This window comes from Arachis ipaensis, chromosome B02, assembly GCF_000816755.2.
Source record: "Arachis ipaensis cultivar K30076 chromosome B02, Araip1.1, whole genome shotgun sequence".
Classification (NCBI taxonomy): Eukaryota; Viridiplantae; Streptophyta; class Magnoliopsida; order Fabales; family Fabaceae; genus Arachis; species Arachis ipaensis.
Window position 1 is genome coordinate 79,672,583 of NC_029786.2, and position 14,134 is coordinate 79,686,716.

General features: G+C 36.6%; 2 protein-coding genes across 2 annotated transcripts; one reads left to right on the forward strand and one right to left on the reverse strand.

Annotated features, from left to right (window-relative positions):
- LOC107625512 (G-type lectin S-receptor-like serine/threonine-protein kinase At1g11300) lies at nt 111–6,024 on the forward strand. Its single transcript, XM_016328157.2, has 7 exons — nt 111–1,636; nt 2,105–2,230; nt 4,410–4,564; nt 4,660–4,870; nt 4,969–5,209; nt 5,310–5,460; nt 5,557–6,024. The coding sequence occupies exons 1-7, from the start codon at nt 286–288 to the stop codon at nt 5,863–5,865; spliced, it is 2,544 nt and encodes an 847-aa protein (XP_016183643.1). The 5' UTR covers nt 111–285; the 3' UTR covers nt 5,866–6,024.
- LOC107625513 (B3 domain-containing protein Os04g0386900-like) lies at nt 6,452–9,653 on the reverse strand. Its single transcript, XM_021116017.1, has 5 exons — nt 9,310–9,653; nt 9,146–9,205; nt 7,617–7,759; nt 6,617–7,118; nt 6,452–6,581 (listed from the first exon to the last, which is right to left on the reverse strand). The coding sequence occupies exons 2-4, from the start codon at nt 9,177–9,179 to the stop codon at nt 6,807–6,809; spliced, it is 489 nt and encodes a 162-aa protein (XP_020971676.1). The 5' UTR covers nt 9,180–9,205; nt 9,310–9,653; the 3' UTR covers nt 6,452–6,581; nt 6,617–6,806.

The window sequence follows — 14,134 nt, forward strand, 5'->3', positions numbered from 1 at the left end:
CACTACTGCCTTTAAGAAATTTTTTTTCTAAATTTATTAACTTTGCTGAAAAATAAAAAATAATTGACACCTCCTCCTACACAACTAAAGCCAACAGGCTTAACCCAACACGTAAATAAATAAATAAATAAATAAATAAAACACTAAATCGAAATACCACGGTCAACACATCAGAATTCAACACCAATAATTTTGTAGGAAAAATGGAAATAAACCCAGCACATCCAAACTAGTACTATTATTATCACTTCAACCACACAAAATTCTACTACATTAGAATTCTTCATGGGTTTTCTGAGTCATCAAACTCATACCAATTCCTTCTTGTTCATCACTACTTTATTCATATTTTGCAGCATCCATTTATGTTTGAGCTCTGTGAATGACACAATCACATCAACCACGTTCATCAATGACAATCACACAATGACCTCAAACAACACTAACTTCAAGCTCGGATTCTTCAGCCCTCCAAACTCAACAAATCGCTATGCCGCAATATGGTACCTCTCTGACTCCAACATCATATGGATAGCAAACAGAGATCAACCCGTGAAAAATTCTTCAGGGGTTATCAAGATTCACAAGGATGGCAACATCGTAGTAATGGACGGAAGAAACCATATAGTTTGGTCAACAAACCTCACATTCTCAACTAAAAATGTCACCAATATCTCAAGTGCTCAACTTCAAGATAACGGTAATCTTGTTCTTACAGATGACAACACTGGAGAAACGGTTTGGGACAGTTTCAACCACCCTGCGGACACAGCCGTGCCGACTATGAAAATCGCAGCCAACAAGTTCACAGGCAAGAAAATTGAGTATGTTTCTTGGAAATCCCCCACGGATCCTTCTTCTGGGGACTTCACCGGGAGCCTAGAGCGGTTGGCCGCTCCGGAAGTTTTCTTCTGGTACAAGAAAACTCAACCGTATTGGCGAACCGGTCCATGGAACGGCCGGGTTTTCCTTGGCGCTCCGAGGATGCTAACAGAGTATCTCTATGGTTGGCGTCTGGACCATGATCCAGACGGAACCGCTTACCTAACTTACAGTTTTGCTAATCCGGCCGAATTCGGTATTCTCTCGTTGACTTTTGATGGAAAGCTTAGGCTGGCAAGATTCTTGAACAAGAAGAATTATGTGACGTTTGAAGTTTTTCAAAATGAGTGTGATTTTTATGGCACGTGTGGGCCATTCGGAAACTGTGATCCATCTAGCAAACCGATTTGTAGCTGTTTTGAAGGGTTTGAGCCAAGGAATTTGGAAGAATGGAGTAAGAAAAATTGGACTAGTGGTTGTGTGAGGAAGAAGGAGGCACAGCTTCAGTGTGTTAGGTTGAAGAATTTGAACAATAGTGGTAATAATAATAATAGTAATAGTAATGGTGGAGTTGAAGTGCAACAAGATGGGTTTAAGGTGTTTAATAATATGAAAGTGCCGGATTTTGCTGAGAGATCTGATGCTAATTTGGACAAGTGCAAAACGAATTGTTTGGCCAATTGTTCTTGTTTGGCTTATGCTTATGATTCTTATGTTGGATGCATGTTTTGGATTAGAGACTTGATTGATTTGCAGAAGTTCCCTTATGGTGGAGTTGATCTCTTCTTGCGTGTCCCTTATTCTCAACTAATTGGTATGTTTTTCTTTTTATTATCTCTTTGATTAGTTGTGATAAATAATTATTTGAATCTTGATAAAAATACAAATTAAAGGTGTGCGCCAATGTTTTGGTTGGTTGAATTGGTTTTAATATTGTGTTTTGGATTAAAAAAAAAAAAGTAATGTCGGAAAAAATTTTATGAGCTATACAGCTGCGCTGAAACTAGAACAGTTTCATATCAATTAAACTTCATATTCTAGTGGTTAGAGTTTAGAGTAAAATAAAGAGTTGCAATTACGATAAAATTAAATTATAAGTAGTAGCCGATAAAGTGAGTATTGGCACATAATACAAAGGTTTAAATGTTCAATACATATTTTTTCTTATACAAATAGAAGTAATCATCAATCCAAAAATTTGACTAGACTTTTAATATTGAAAGTTGATATGAGCTTGTTTTGGCTCTCTGATCCTTCTATACATATGCTGAATACCTTGCAGCTACAAGTAAGGGAAGAAGACGAAACAAGCCATTAATGATTCCAATTGTTGCTGGGGTGATAGGCATAATTGCATTAGCGATTTGTGCATACATTATGTGGCAAAAATGGACTGCTAAACAAACTCGTAAGTTACCTTACCACTTTCTGTCTTGGATCAAAACAGTTTAATTTAATTTGGCTTTTCCATATAATATAACATGTATTTCTGATTAAATACATGGTTCACATAGAGTGAATGAACATAATTTTGACTGTGTCAATCAGGTCTTTTTGAACAATAATTCAATATAGTGCGACAAAGACTTTTGATAATGGTAATGTGATAAAGAATTGACTAGGAATAGTTAGACTTTATTTACTAACTTTTTTATGCTATTTAATGATAAGAAATAATGTTATTTTATTTTTCTTATAATTGAATATATCAATATTGCATCAGGAATAAGTTTAATTTAATATAGCTTTATCATCAAATCTTTTTTGTTAAAATATTCCTAGATTAGCATATTAATAAAAACATTTGATTCTTGTCAGTTATCATTATGCCTTTATACTGATATTGATAAATAATTTCTTTATTATATAACTACTAGTCCTACTAGAATAATAGAAAAGATATTGTGAATTAATTTGTATTATAACTTATTAATCCACTAGTGTATTTAAAATATATGGATCAAACCTTAGAAAATTGGTAAAATAAAAAAATAAAAATTTAATTATCCTTAAATTATAGAATAAAATATTATTTTTATCTCTAATATTTAGAATAAGTATCAAAGTTATCTCTAACCTTTAAATCGTCCTATTTAAGTTCCTAATGTTTCAAAATCATCCCAATATTATTCTGTCGTTAGTAATCTGTTAGCAAAGTTGATAATAGGACCACATTGAGACAATTTTAAAACATTAGGGACTTAAATAAGACAAAAACATTGAGAAACTATACATTACTCTTTAGAAGAATTACCAAATCAAATAAAATGATAGTGAATTTTAATGGAATGAATTGTATTACAAATTTAAATTTTTTACTCATGCTTATAGAATAGCTAGTAAATAAACTTTCTGAGAAAGAAAAAAAGAGTATGGTACATATACAGTAAAGTATAAATTATATTTTTTGACTTTAATATACTAAATTTTTTTAAAGTTTAATTTAATTAAACTTTATTTTTTTGAATGATAGTAATATAATTAAGAGTAATTTACTTATTAGATGTGATTAAAAAATAATTGCATAATTAAATATGGTAAAAAAATTAATATTATTGAAAGATAGAATTAAAATTATTTCAAAATTAAAAATAAAGTTGAAAATATGATTTTTTTTCAGAAGTTTATCTACTAATCATTCTACAAGTATTTCATGATGATTAAAAATCTTGAATTCGTAATGCAATTCATTATGTTAAAATTCACTTTTATTTTATTTGATTTGATAATTCTTTTAAAAGTAATATAATGTATCTTTTTGTCTGCAACGTTTTAGTTATATTTGAATCTAAATATAACGTTTTAAATTCGTCTTAATATTGTCCTACTATCAACTTGTAAAAAAATCATTAATGGCACGATAATATTGAGACGATTTTGAAACATTAGAAACTTAATATGACAATTTAAACATTATGACAACTTTAAGACTTATTCCAAATATTAAAGACAATAAAACAACACTTTAATCTAAGGATTCCACTAGGGAGACAATGGACTATTTGTACAATGTGTACAATAGGCTATTAAGTTACAAAATGAACATCCACATACTATCTAGAATAACCATCCGAGTATATTTTGGGGTTGACCAAGATCGAACTCTTGACCTTTTGGATCTAGCGCTCTAATACCATGTCATGATACCACTCATCCCAAAAGTTTCAGTTGATAGGAAAGGGTAACACCAATGATTATCTCTAATACTCCCTAAACCTCCATTGTACACATTGTATAAATATTCCATTGGCTCCCCATACTTTCCCTTCATCTAAATTATAACAATAAAACTCGCATATGATATAAGTCATAAATTTAATGATGATTAATTTCTTACCTTATCGGTTTGTTTGTTTTTTTTTCATAAAACACCTATTTGAAACTCTTTTAGAGAATGTGAGAGTCCAACTTTAAACAAACACACATGAATAAAATAAAATAAAAAATTAGAAACATCATTATATCCAATAAAATTATCATCGGTGAAAGAAGCACATCCATTAATTTTGTTTGTGTGTATTGTAGATTTCGTTAAAATTCTTAGTTCAAGAATGTATATTTTTCTTTCTTACAAATGAAAGTTTCAGGAACTCTGACTCTAAAAAAGAGTACTGTTGGGGAACAAAAACAAATGAAACTCGACGAACTACCGTTATTTGAATTTGAAAAGCTTGCAACTGCTACAAACAACTTTCATGCTGAAAACATGCTTGGGAAAGGAGGTTTTGGTCCAGTATATAAGGTAATAATTCACCCTAAGATGTGCCAATAATCCTTCACATTATGCTGCAAAAATCAATATATTTGAACATCTTTAAGACTTTAACTATCTTCTAGGGACATTTGGAAGACGGACAAGAAATCGCGGTGAAAAGATTATCCAAAGCGTCTGGACAAGGGTTGGAAGAATTTATGAACGAAGTAGTGGTTATATCAAAACTTCAACATCGCAATCTTGTTAGACTTCTTGGTTGTTGTGTCGAACGCGACGAACAAATGTTGGTGTACGAGTTCATGCCAAACAAAAGTTTGGATGCTTTTCTCTTTGGTTCGTTCTTCCATCCTTCTTAGTATTATACTCTTAGGTCTTATGTGCATCCATTTTCCCTCAACTTAAGCATAGCTTTTGTTCGTCATATTCTGTAGATCCGCAGCGAAGAAAAGTCTTAGATTGGAAAAAACGTTTCAACATAATTGAAGGAATAGCTCGTGGTATACTTTATCTTCACAGAGATTCAAGGCTTAGAATCATACATAGAGATCTTAAGGCAAGCAACATATTGTTGGATGATGCGATGAATCCAAAAATATCAGACTTTGGTTTAGCTAGAATTTTTAGAGAAGGTGAAAATGACGAAGCTAATACAAAGAGAGTCGTTGGAACCTAGTATGTAATCCTTTTTTTTTTTGCATAATTATCTTTACGTATTGAGCTATTTAATAATTAATTAGTTAGTTACTTGTTGCATTTCGCTTTTTGGATGTAGCGGCTACATGCCACCCGAATATGCAATGGAAGGACTTTTTTCAGAGAAGTCAGATGTCTACAGCTTTGGAGTTTTGTTACTAGAGATTGTTAGCGGACGAAGAAACACCAGCTTTTATAACCATCAGCAATCACTAAGCCTTGTTGGATATGTTAGTCACTGTTCCTCTACCACCTTTTAGTTACAAACAGTTTCAATTTCATTTATTATACTCATATTAACAAAGTTTTGTTTTGTGTTTTTCAAGGCATGGAAACTATGGAATGAAAATAACATCATATCATTAACAGATCCAGAGATTATGGATCCATGCTTTGAGAAAAGTATTTTGAGGTGCATACACATTGGACTTTTATGTGTGCAAGAATTGACAAAAGAAAGACCAACTATATCCACTGTGGTTTTGATGCTAATAAGTGAGATTACACATCTTCCTCCACCAGGACAAGTTGCATTTGTCCACAAACAAAAGCTGCACAGTTCAGAATCCTCTCGGAAAAGTCACCAATCCAGCTCAAACAACAATGTAACTCTTACTGAATTAGAAGGGAGATAATATAATATGTGCAAATTGAATTCATGAGATTTCAAGCTGAGTATTGATCTTTTTGTTTTCTCTTTTGTGCAACTATTAATGATGAGAATATGAAGTTTTATATTAACATCTAGGCTAAATACTTTGGTTGGTGAATGTTGAGTGATTTCTAAAGCAAGATCTGTTCTGACTTCTGATGCACTAAACTTCTCTGCACATATTTGATAGTGCTAAGCTAATTCTTCATAAAAAGGTGAATTTATGATATTATCTAACTATGAAAGAAAATAAATAAATAAATCACCACTTAAAAAGCATGATAGAAGAAGCCTGTAATGGCCAGTTATGAGAAGTTAAAATCACCAAACTGAAAAACACTTTCGTGTTTTGTCTGACTTGCTAGTAAGAGCATCAATTGCAAGATCAAATAGATGACGGTGGAACTGAAGGATACCTCAATGCCGAAGCCTTTGAAGCATTCCCCTGTGCTGGTTTGAGGTACAGTCAGTTCACCGGCAGGATCGCCCGGCCTCCCAATTCTAAATCTTTTCTTGGAAGTTTCCACCTTGTTGACCATGACATAGTCGTGACTATAAACAGACTAAAATAAATAAAGGGCATATTTGGCCATTTCTTAACTCATCTTCCCCATATCAAAAATCAAATTCATACCCAAAGACATCCTAAACAAATTTAGCTATTCCAATAACCGAGTATACTTATTATTATGACATATTTTTTGCCCTTCTAATTAGTATAAACAAACCATTACTTTTGATTTAAGAAACATATTTTACATTGCATACTCAAGCACTTACTATCTATCCAGAGCAAGTCAACAACACTACAATATACAAAAATATTCCAATGCATTCATTCACTAAACAGATATTCCAAACAATTAGTTGCAGCAACCTAAGCACCAAAAGAAACCCTGCAACACTATACCATATTGTGGTTCACTAGTCAATGACAATTGGCTTCTGTTCACTTTCACCAATTCTATCCCTTTTAAAAAACACTTTGGGGACATCACCTCTGAGAATTTGAACTTCAAAGACAATTTTCTCATCACTGTTTGCCATGAGCTCGAAAACACAAGCATCTCCCTCTACCAAACAATTAGCTTTGACAAATTTTCTCCAGCCTCCATCGAAGAACTTGCGACCCGGAGCATGTCCACGATACACCATGTCCCAGCTCTCACCTCCACACTTAAGAACAGTAGGGACCTCAGCAGATGGAAGTATATCTACTAAGTCCTTTGATGGCCCCTATTTACCAATATAAGATTTTAACATGATTAATTTATTATTGGAAGTGTAAAAGAAGAGAATAAATATTTTATGGCTAACACAAACATTAAATTGTCTTGTGTTTTCATGTGCTCAACAGGCGCAGTAGAGTTTTAAAAAAAAGAAAATCCCTATACATGAAATGGACCTTTGAAAGAACAAGTGCATTCAGCTCCAATGACTATTGCAAATTCGAAGCAATAATTGAAATGTAAAATAAAAATGTTTTAGGGTCAGTCTTAGCACAACATTAAGGTTGTTGCATCCTGATTTTGTGTATTCTTATCCTTTCCATTGAAGACATCAAGTGCAAACATGCATCCGTTGTAATCTAATTCATAACCTTAAATTAAACAGAAATGGTCTTCTGAAATGTGGAAGATTGATATTCATCAGAAATTTAGACGTTCATGTGACTTCTTAATCTTCTCTGACTATATAAGAGGCAAATGAAATTATAACATAATGTGAAATTACCATGAGACAACTACGACGAACATGTGATTTTGAAAGAACTACATGAAAGAATGGATTTCCTGAAAGTGGTGCAATCTCATCGCTCGATAAGTTTGCTGCAGGATCAGCCGGCTTTGGCAATGGGGCTTGCTCTTCTACTGAAACTGCAAAATTTGAGTTGGTTGAAGTTAGATTTAAATGTTGCATACATAGTTTCATCGGATCACAACCCTTCCAAATAGTTTCATCAGATCACAACCCTTCCAACTATGAGTCTATATTCCATAAATAATTTTATTAATTCCCTTGGTCCTATTTCCTTGGATACTAGTTTCCAACTTTGCCATGCTAAAGTTCTTTATTCTTTAGATGCATTATCAAAACACTTCCAAAACAGTTAACTCTATACAACTTATTTTTACCAATTTCAATCACATCATGGTTTTATAACCTTTTCCCTTAATTAACCTAAATGTCTCTATTACCTATGGTTTATGTACCCTACCGCATTACCCCAGGATGCAGGGAAGGGGTCACACCCAAAGGGTATAATGTACGTAGCTTAGCCTGATAATTCCATTGGTGGCTGTTTCCACGACTTGAACCCAAAAGGTCACATAGAGACAACTCAACCGTTGCTCAAAGGCTCCCTTTGTAAGGAAAAAAATGATAAAGTCAACAATTTTTGCAAGTTGTGATACATGGACTATCTAGCCACTCCCCTCTTATCAATTTGCTTTTGAGGGGTACACTTTCTACTAAATTAAGTGGTATTGTAGAATGCTTTTGTTCACCAAGTTGTTGATTTACCACTCTTCCAACCTTTAGATATGCCATATTATGTGGTTATAAGGCATTAAACTCCGATTTACATTAGGAACTCCCACATCACGTCTAATATCAAACATATTTGCATACTTATTATCTCTGTATTTGTATCCCAAAGACAGCTTCTAAACACTACGTCAAGTAGAGAGGTAATCAGGGGAAGGGACAATGTTATGTCCTGTTTTGGAACCCACATCAAGAAACCAAAAGCCCTTTTGGGAACATCTTTACACTTAACATTTTGTTAAATTGAATACTAAGCTATTCACAAGTACAACAAAAACGCAATTTGTTCCCAATATTCAAATTTGTTTAACATTAATAATTTAAATAAATAAATAAATAAATTCCATGGGCAAAGCTGTTTAACACTAACCAAATAAATAATTTCAGACTTCTTTCCCACACACTAATTATTGGCAACAACTCAGGAAAAAGTTCTGTTTAAGTGTTAAACTACTAACAGTGCGCTTGCTTTTCGAGCATACATTTAGTTTTATCCAAGTCATAAAAAAGATTATAAAATAAAATAAAATAAAAACAAGGGAGAGCATCACGGCATGCAGTCTACTTAAAAGTGAAAGAAAAATTTCATTAACTTGATTAGCAGGTTATTTTATTAAATCTCAACAATTTGTATAAAATATAAACAAAATGGAGATTTAAAATCTCAATATCACCGCTCAATTCAAATTTTAAAAAGAATAAAAAATAAAAATTACCTCTTGAGGTTGAGGATGATCCTGGAGAACTCATGCTTGAGAAGGTGGGCAATGGTGTAACTATGGAGGTTTAAAAAATTATTCAGTATAAAAACAAAACATTCATTAAAGAATTTGATTTTCTAAAAGACAAATTAGGTTACAAGAATGTGATACGCCAATACCGTTATCAACAGGTAGAACGCGCCAAAAGTTTCTGAAGGCGCCTGCTACAACTTCGCGTTGCTTCCTGTGCTGCTGAAGACTATAAAAAGTTTGTGGTGTTTCAGGCAGTCACATGCAGCACAGCGAATTTCCCTTCCCGCGAATCCAGCTGTTGCGTGCTCAGATGCATATTTTCAAGATATTTTCAGGTACATTTTCAACGGTGAATTGAGTGCGATTTGAAAATAGAAAGATTAAAGATGTAGATGAAGAGATGAATGCATCAAGTAACGAGGTGAGCGTAACTGAGAAAACCGATAGAGAATATTTGAGAGTTCAGACTTGTATATTTATATAGTGGAATGTGTGTATTTGATAATTCTACAATGATCAAAATTGTACGGGACAAAGTACTAAAGAATCCAAAAAGTTTACGACACCAGCAACTTTTGTGTTTTGTGTCAATATTTAACCATTAAAAAAAAATAAATGATCTTCTGCCAGTGAATATAATCTAGAGAGTATATAGTTGATTGGTTGAAGAGTTAATACTTAATACTCAAACTTTGATCCTCAAATTTACTTCGATTCTAAAGTTGACTCTCAATTTGAATTCAAAATTTTTGCTTTGTATCTCATGTTACTCGACCTAATTACCTAATCACCCAATGTCATGTGTCAAAATAATATTTGACCATATACTGAAATAAATAATAACATCATATGTCCTAATACGATTTATTTATGTATTAATTAAGTAATTTAAAAAATTAATCTCTAAATTTTCATTCGTAACTTATTTTTTTTCTATGTGACACCATCTTTTCAACCAAACAATGTTTGGACAACTGACAAAAACTTTCACATGAATGGGTCCAAATATAAGGATTCACCCGAGGACAATAGATAAAGAGGAGGGATCTATCCCTCTCTCAAGTTACATCATATCTTACCCTAATTTTGCTGTCTCTTCGTACGGATATTTACTTTAGCATCGAAGTATCTTTATAGGTGACCCCACCCGCCGATCAACCAAAAAATCCCACCAGCCTTCCACTCTGCAGATCTCGCTCTCAGGACCCAATCCTTATCTCACGCAACCTTTCATCTCACCGGACCTCCGAAGAACCGAACAATGGCGCTGTCTATAGAGAACCTGACGTGAGTCTGAAATGGAGATTTTCCCTCGCCCTGAAGATGAACTAGACGGGGAGGGAGGCCACGAATGCCAGGGAGGTCACCTCATGAGCAGAGTGAACACTGGGACTTCTTGGAGGCATCGAGAAACTCTTTTTTACCAAGGCCACTCCCGTGATTGGTCCCTTGGAAAGAGTCCAATTGGCAGTACCGACAGCAATAACTCTTGGATCATGCAAGAACTCAGACACCGAGTCCAGAACCTAGAGAAGGAGCTGGCAACGAGAGGTCGCTATCACCCCGAGCACAGTCAAAACTCTCGCTCGCGTACAGAGGCTCGTCCGAGCCATTCTCGAAACAGGTCTTCGACACATAGATCAGAAGTGCGGAAGCAAGGCAGGGAGAAGGATGACAGGCATGACCAGACCGACGGTCACACCCTCACCTACCCCCGAGACAGGTCAAGAGCTTGGATGAGCGGAAAGGAGAACAAAAAAGGAAGCGCCGAGATCCCGCTGTGATCGAAGCTACCCATTTCCCCTCCTCTATCCTCAAAGTCTGCCTACCCAAGAACTTTGATAAACCGACAGACATGAGATACGATGGCATCAAAGATCCCCAAGAGCACATCACGGCTTTCTAGGCCAGGATGAACATGGGAGGAGTGGGTGATGAAGTCAGATGCCACGCGTTCCTGGTGACCCTGGCGGGACCAGTGATTCGTTGGTTCAACTCCCTACCACAAAATTCCATAACAGCTTTTGTAAATATCTCTTAGAAATTTCTGGCCCAAATCACCACCCAAATTGCCAAAGCAAAACATTCGATCAACCTGTTGGGTGTGACACAGCGGGTTGGCGAGCCGACGAGGAAGTACCTGGACCGGTTCAACGACGAGTGTTTGGAGATAGATGGCCTCACAGACTCCGTGGCTAGTTTATGCCTCACTAACAGCCTGGTGAACAAGAATTTCAGGAAACACCAAACCACTAAGCCTATTTGGACGATGTAAGAAATACAAATACAAGGTGCAGCAAGAGAGTACATAAATGACGAGGAGGTCACCAGGTGGTGGTCACCAACAAATGGTGGTTGGATGCTCTGCCGACTCGTCAGGTTGGCAACACCGAGAAGCCAAGGGAGGTACCAAGAGAAATGGCATCTGGGAGATCGTTCAAGTCGTTTCCCCGAGGAGGCAAATTCACAAAGATGCAGGATTGTTTTGACCTGAAGGATGCGTTGGAACAGGCTATTCGAGAAGAAAAGTTGAACGAATTTTCATGGTTCATCCAAGAACCAAGGAGAAAAGAGAGTGAGCGTTCTGAAAAGGACCGAAGTCGGACTGTCAAGGCAAGGCAAGACCCTCCCGAGAACCCGGACACAACCCCAACAATGGTGGTGAATGTGGTGGTCGGCAAAAATGCCCCACCAAAGTCAAGGTTGGCAACAAAGAAAGATGACAAGGTGCTTGGCATGACATTGGAAGACAACAAAATGCCTCCCAGGGAGCTTCCCGAGATATCATTTGGCCATGGAGACCACTGGTGTGACGACCTCCCAGAGGACCTACCAATGGTGACTACGACAAGAATTGGGATTGGCCTGGTCAAGTGAATCTTAGTCGACACAGGGGCCAATTCAAACATCATATTTTGAAACGTGTTTGACGCCCTGGGTTTCAAAGAAAGTGATCTCAAGAACCATCATCATGGAGTCATAGGACTGGGTGACAACTACATCAGGCTTGACGGTTCCGTCATCCTATCGATTTGTGTGGGTTCCGGGCCGAGCAGGAAGTCTGCAATGGCTGAGTTTGTGGTCTTGAAAGACTACACGGCTTACAACATCATCTTCGAAAGGAGAACTATCAACGAGCTATTGGTGGTCATTTGCACGAAGTTCCTGACAATGAAGTTCGCGGTGGACGACGAGACCTGGAAATGGCTGTTGCTTGTGACAACGCTAGCTTAACATTAAGAAAGAGGTTTACGGAGGTAGCCGGGGTGTTCTTGGCAGATATTAACGCTAGGCATGATGAGCACCCGAGGCCCGAACCTTAAGGTGACCTGGAAGAGTTTTAGGTAGGGTAAACAGAGGACAAGTTCACATTTGTGAACCGCAACCTCCCTCACGAATTGAAAGAACCTTTGATTGAATCCATCTGCGCCAACAGAGGTCTCTTTGCCTGGACCCCAGCCGACATGCCAGTGATAGACCCGGACTTCATATAACACCGCCTGGTCGTGAGACCGGAAGCACATCCTGTTGCACAGAGGAGGAGGAAAATGTTGTCGAAAAAGGCAAACGAGGTAGCCAAACAAACAGCTAGCTTGTTGGAAGCCGATTTTATTAGAGAACTTGACTACTCCACATGGCTATCGAATGTAGTTCTTGTGAAGAAAGCAAATGAAAAATGGAGAATGTGCGTGGATTACTCAAATCTCAACAAAGCGAAACCAAAAGACTCATTCTCCTTTCCCAACATTGATGCCTTGCTGGACGCAGCAGCGAGATACAAATTCTTGCGTTTCTTGGATGCTTATTCGGGATATAACCAGATCCTGATGTACCGATCTGACGAGGAAAAAACAGCGTTCATAATGCCAGGAGGGACATTCTATTACAAAGTCATGTTGTTTGGGCTAAAGAACGCGAGGGCAACATACCAAAGATTGATAAAAAAAAAGGTTTTCAAGGACCACAGAGATAGGTCGGTAGAAGTCTACATTGATAACATGTTAGTGAAAACTGCAGAACCGATCAGCATGGTAACTGACCTCCAAGTCATCTTCGACTCACTTTGAAGGCACAACATGAAGTTGAAATAAGAACACATGAAACCATCTTAAAAATGCGTCTATTAGGACCATAAAATATCTAAAAGATCCACCTGGTGGATGAACTGATCAGCATATATTACCATTGAATCTGCTCAAGATATTAAGGGATTCACATCTAATATTTATTGCTGATAGCCTTATAATCAATTTTCTTTGAAAACATGCAACACAACTTAACTCACTAGATTGAAAAATCTTATAATTCTTCAATGAATTCCATTGTAAATTTTCAATGATCCTTCACATCATTGTGCTTCTAGGGTGACCTAATCGGTCATATCAAATGGCGAATTTGTTTGGACTAGTAAACTTCTAATTTGCTATGACATGCATGGTTCTAAAAATTGGATCGGACTGGTCGGTTCGACTGGGTTAACCGGGAACCAGTCACCTGATCGGTTGACTCCCAGAACTGCCCTGCAAAAAATCGACAAAAAAACAGTCAAGGAGGGTAACTGACGAAACAGTCGAGTTTTTAAAAGTCCTGGTTTTTTACTATCCACCAAAACGGCGTCGTTTTGATGCCAAAAAAAAAAAAGAAAACCCATTACCCAACCCACCCTTCGAAGAGCCACTTTCCACGCCTCCCTCAACCCTAATTTCCTCTTCCAGTCTTCCTCCAACGGAAAGAAGGAACTCCACCGTCTATACCACAATCGACACCGGCAGTGACCACTTGCAGTTACCACCACCATGGATTGAAGCTCTTGTCAGCAGCATCGTTGTCTGGTCATTTGAACTCTGAAGCTTCTGTCGTCGGCATCGTCAGCCATCAGGTCGTCTGGTCATCAGAGACACGGTTTGAAGATTTTGTCATCGTCATCGTTGAGCATCTATTCTGCTGTCGTGAACTCTTTCCTTCTCTGCT

What these genes read in the sequence shown, in the direction of transcription:
- LOC107625513 (XM_021116017.1), bottom strand. Translation starts at nt 9,179, where the DNA reads ATGAGTTCTCCAGGATCATCCTCAACCTCAAGAG. An exon ending in ATCATCCTCAACCTCAAGAG is followed by an intron (nt 7,760 to 9,145) that starts GTAATTTTTATT and finishes CAAATTTTGCAG; the next exon opens with TTTCAGTAGAAGAGCAAGCC. An exon ending in TTCGTCGTAGTTGTCTCATG is followed by an intron (nt 7,119 to 7,616) that starts GTAATTTCACAT and finishes ATTGGTAAATAG; the next exon opens with GGGCCATCAAAGGACTTAGT.
- LOC107625512 (XM_016328157.2), top strand. Translation starts at nt 286, where the DNA reads ATGGGTTTTCTGAGTCATCAAACTCATACCAATTCCTTCTTGTTCATC. An exon ending in ATGGACTGCTAAACAAACTC is followed by an intron (nt 2,231 to 4,409) that starts GTAAGTTACCTT and finishes TGAAAGTTTCAG; the next exon opens with GAACTCTGACTCTAAAAAAG. An exon ending in CACTAAGCCTTGTTGGATAT is followed by an intron (nt 5,461 to 5,556) that starts GTTAGTCACTGT and finishes GTGTTTTTCAAG; the next exon opens with GCATGGAAACTATGGAATGA.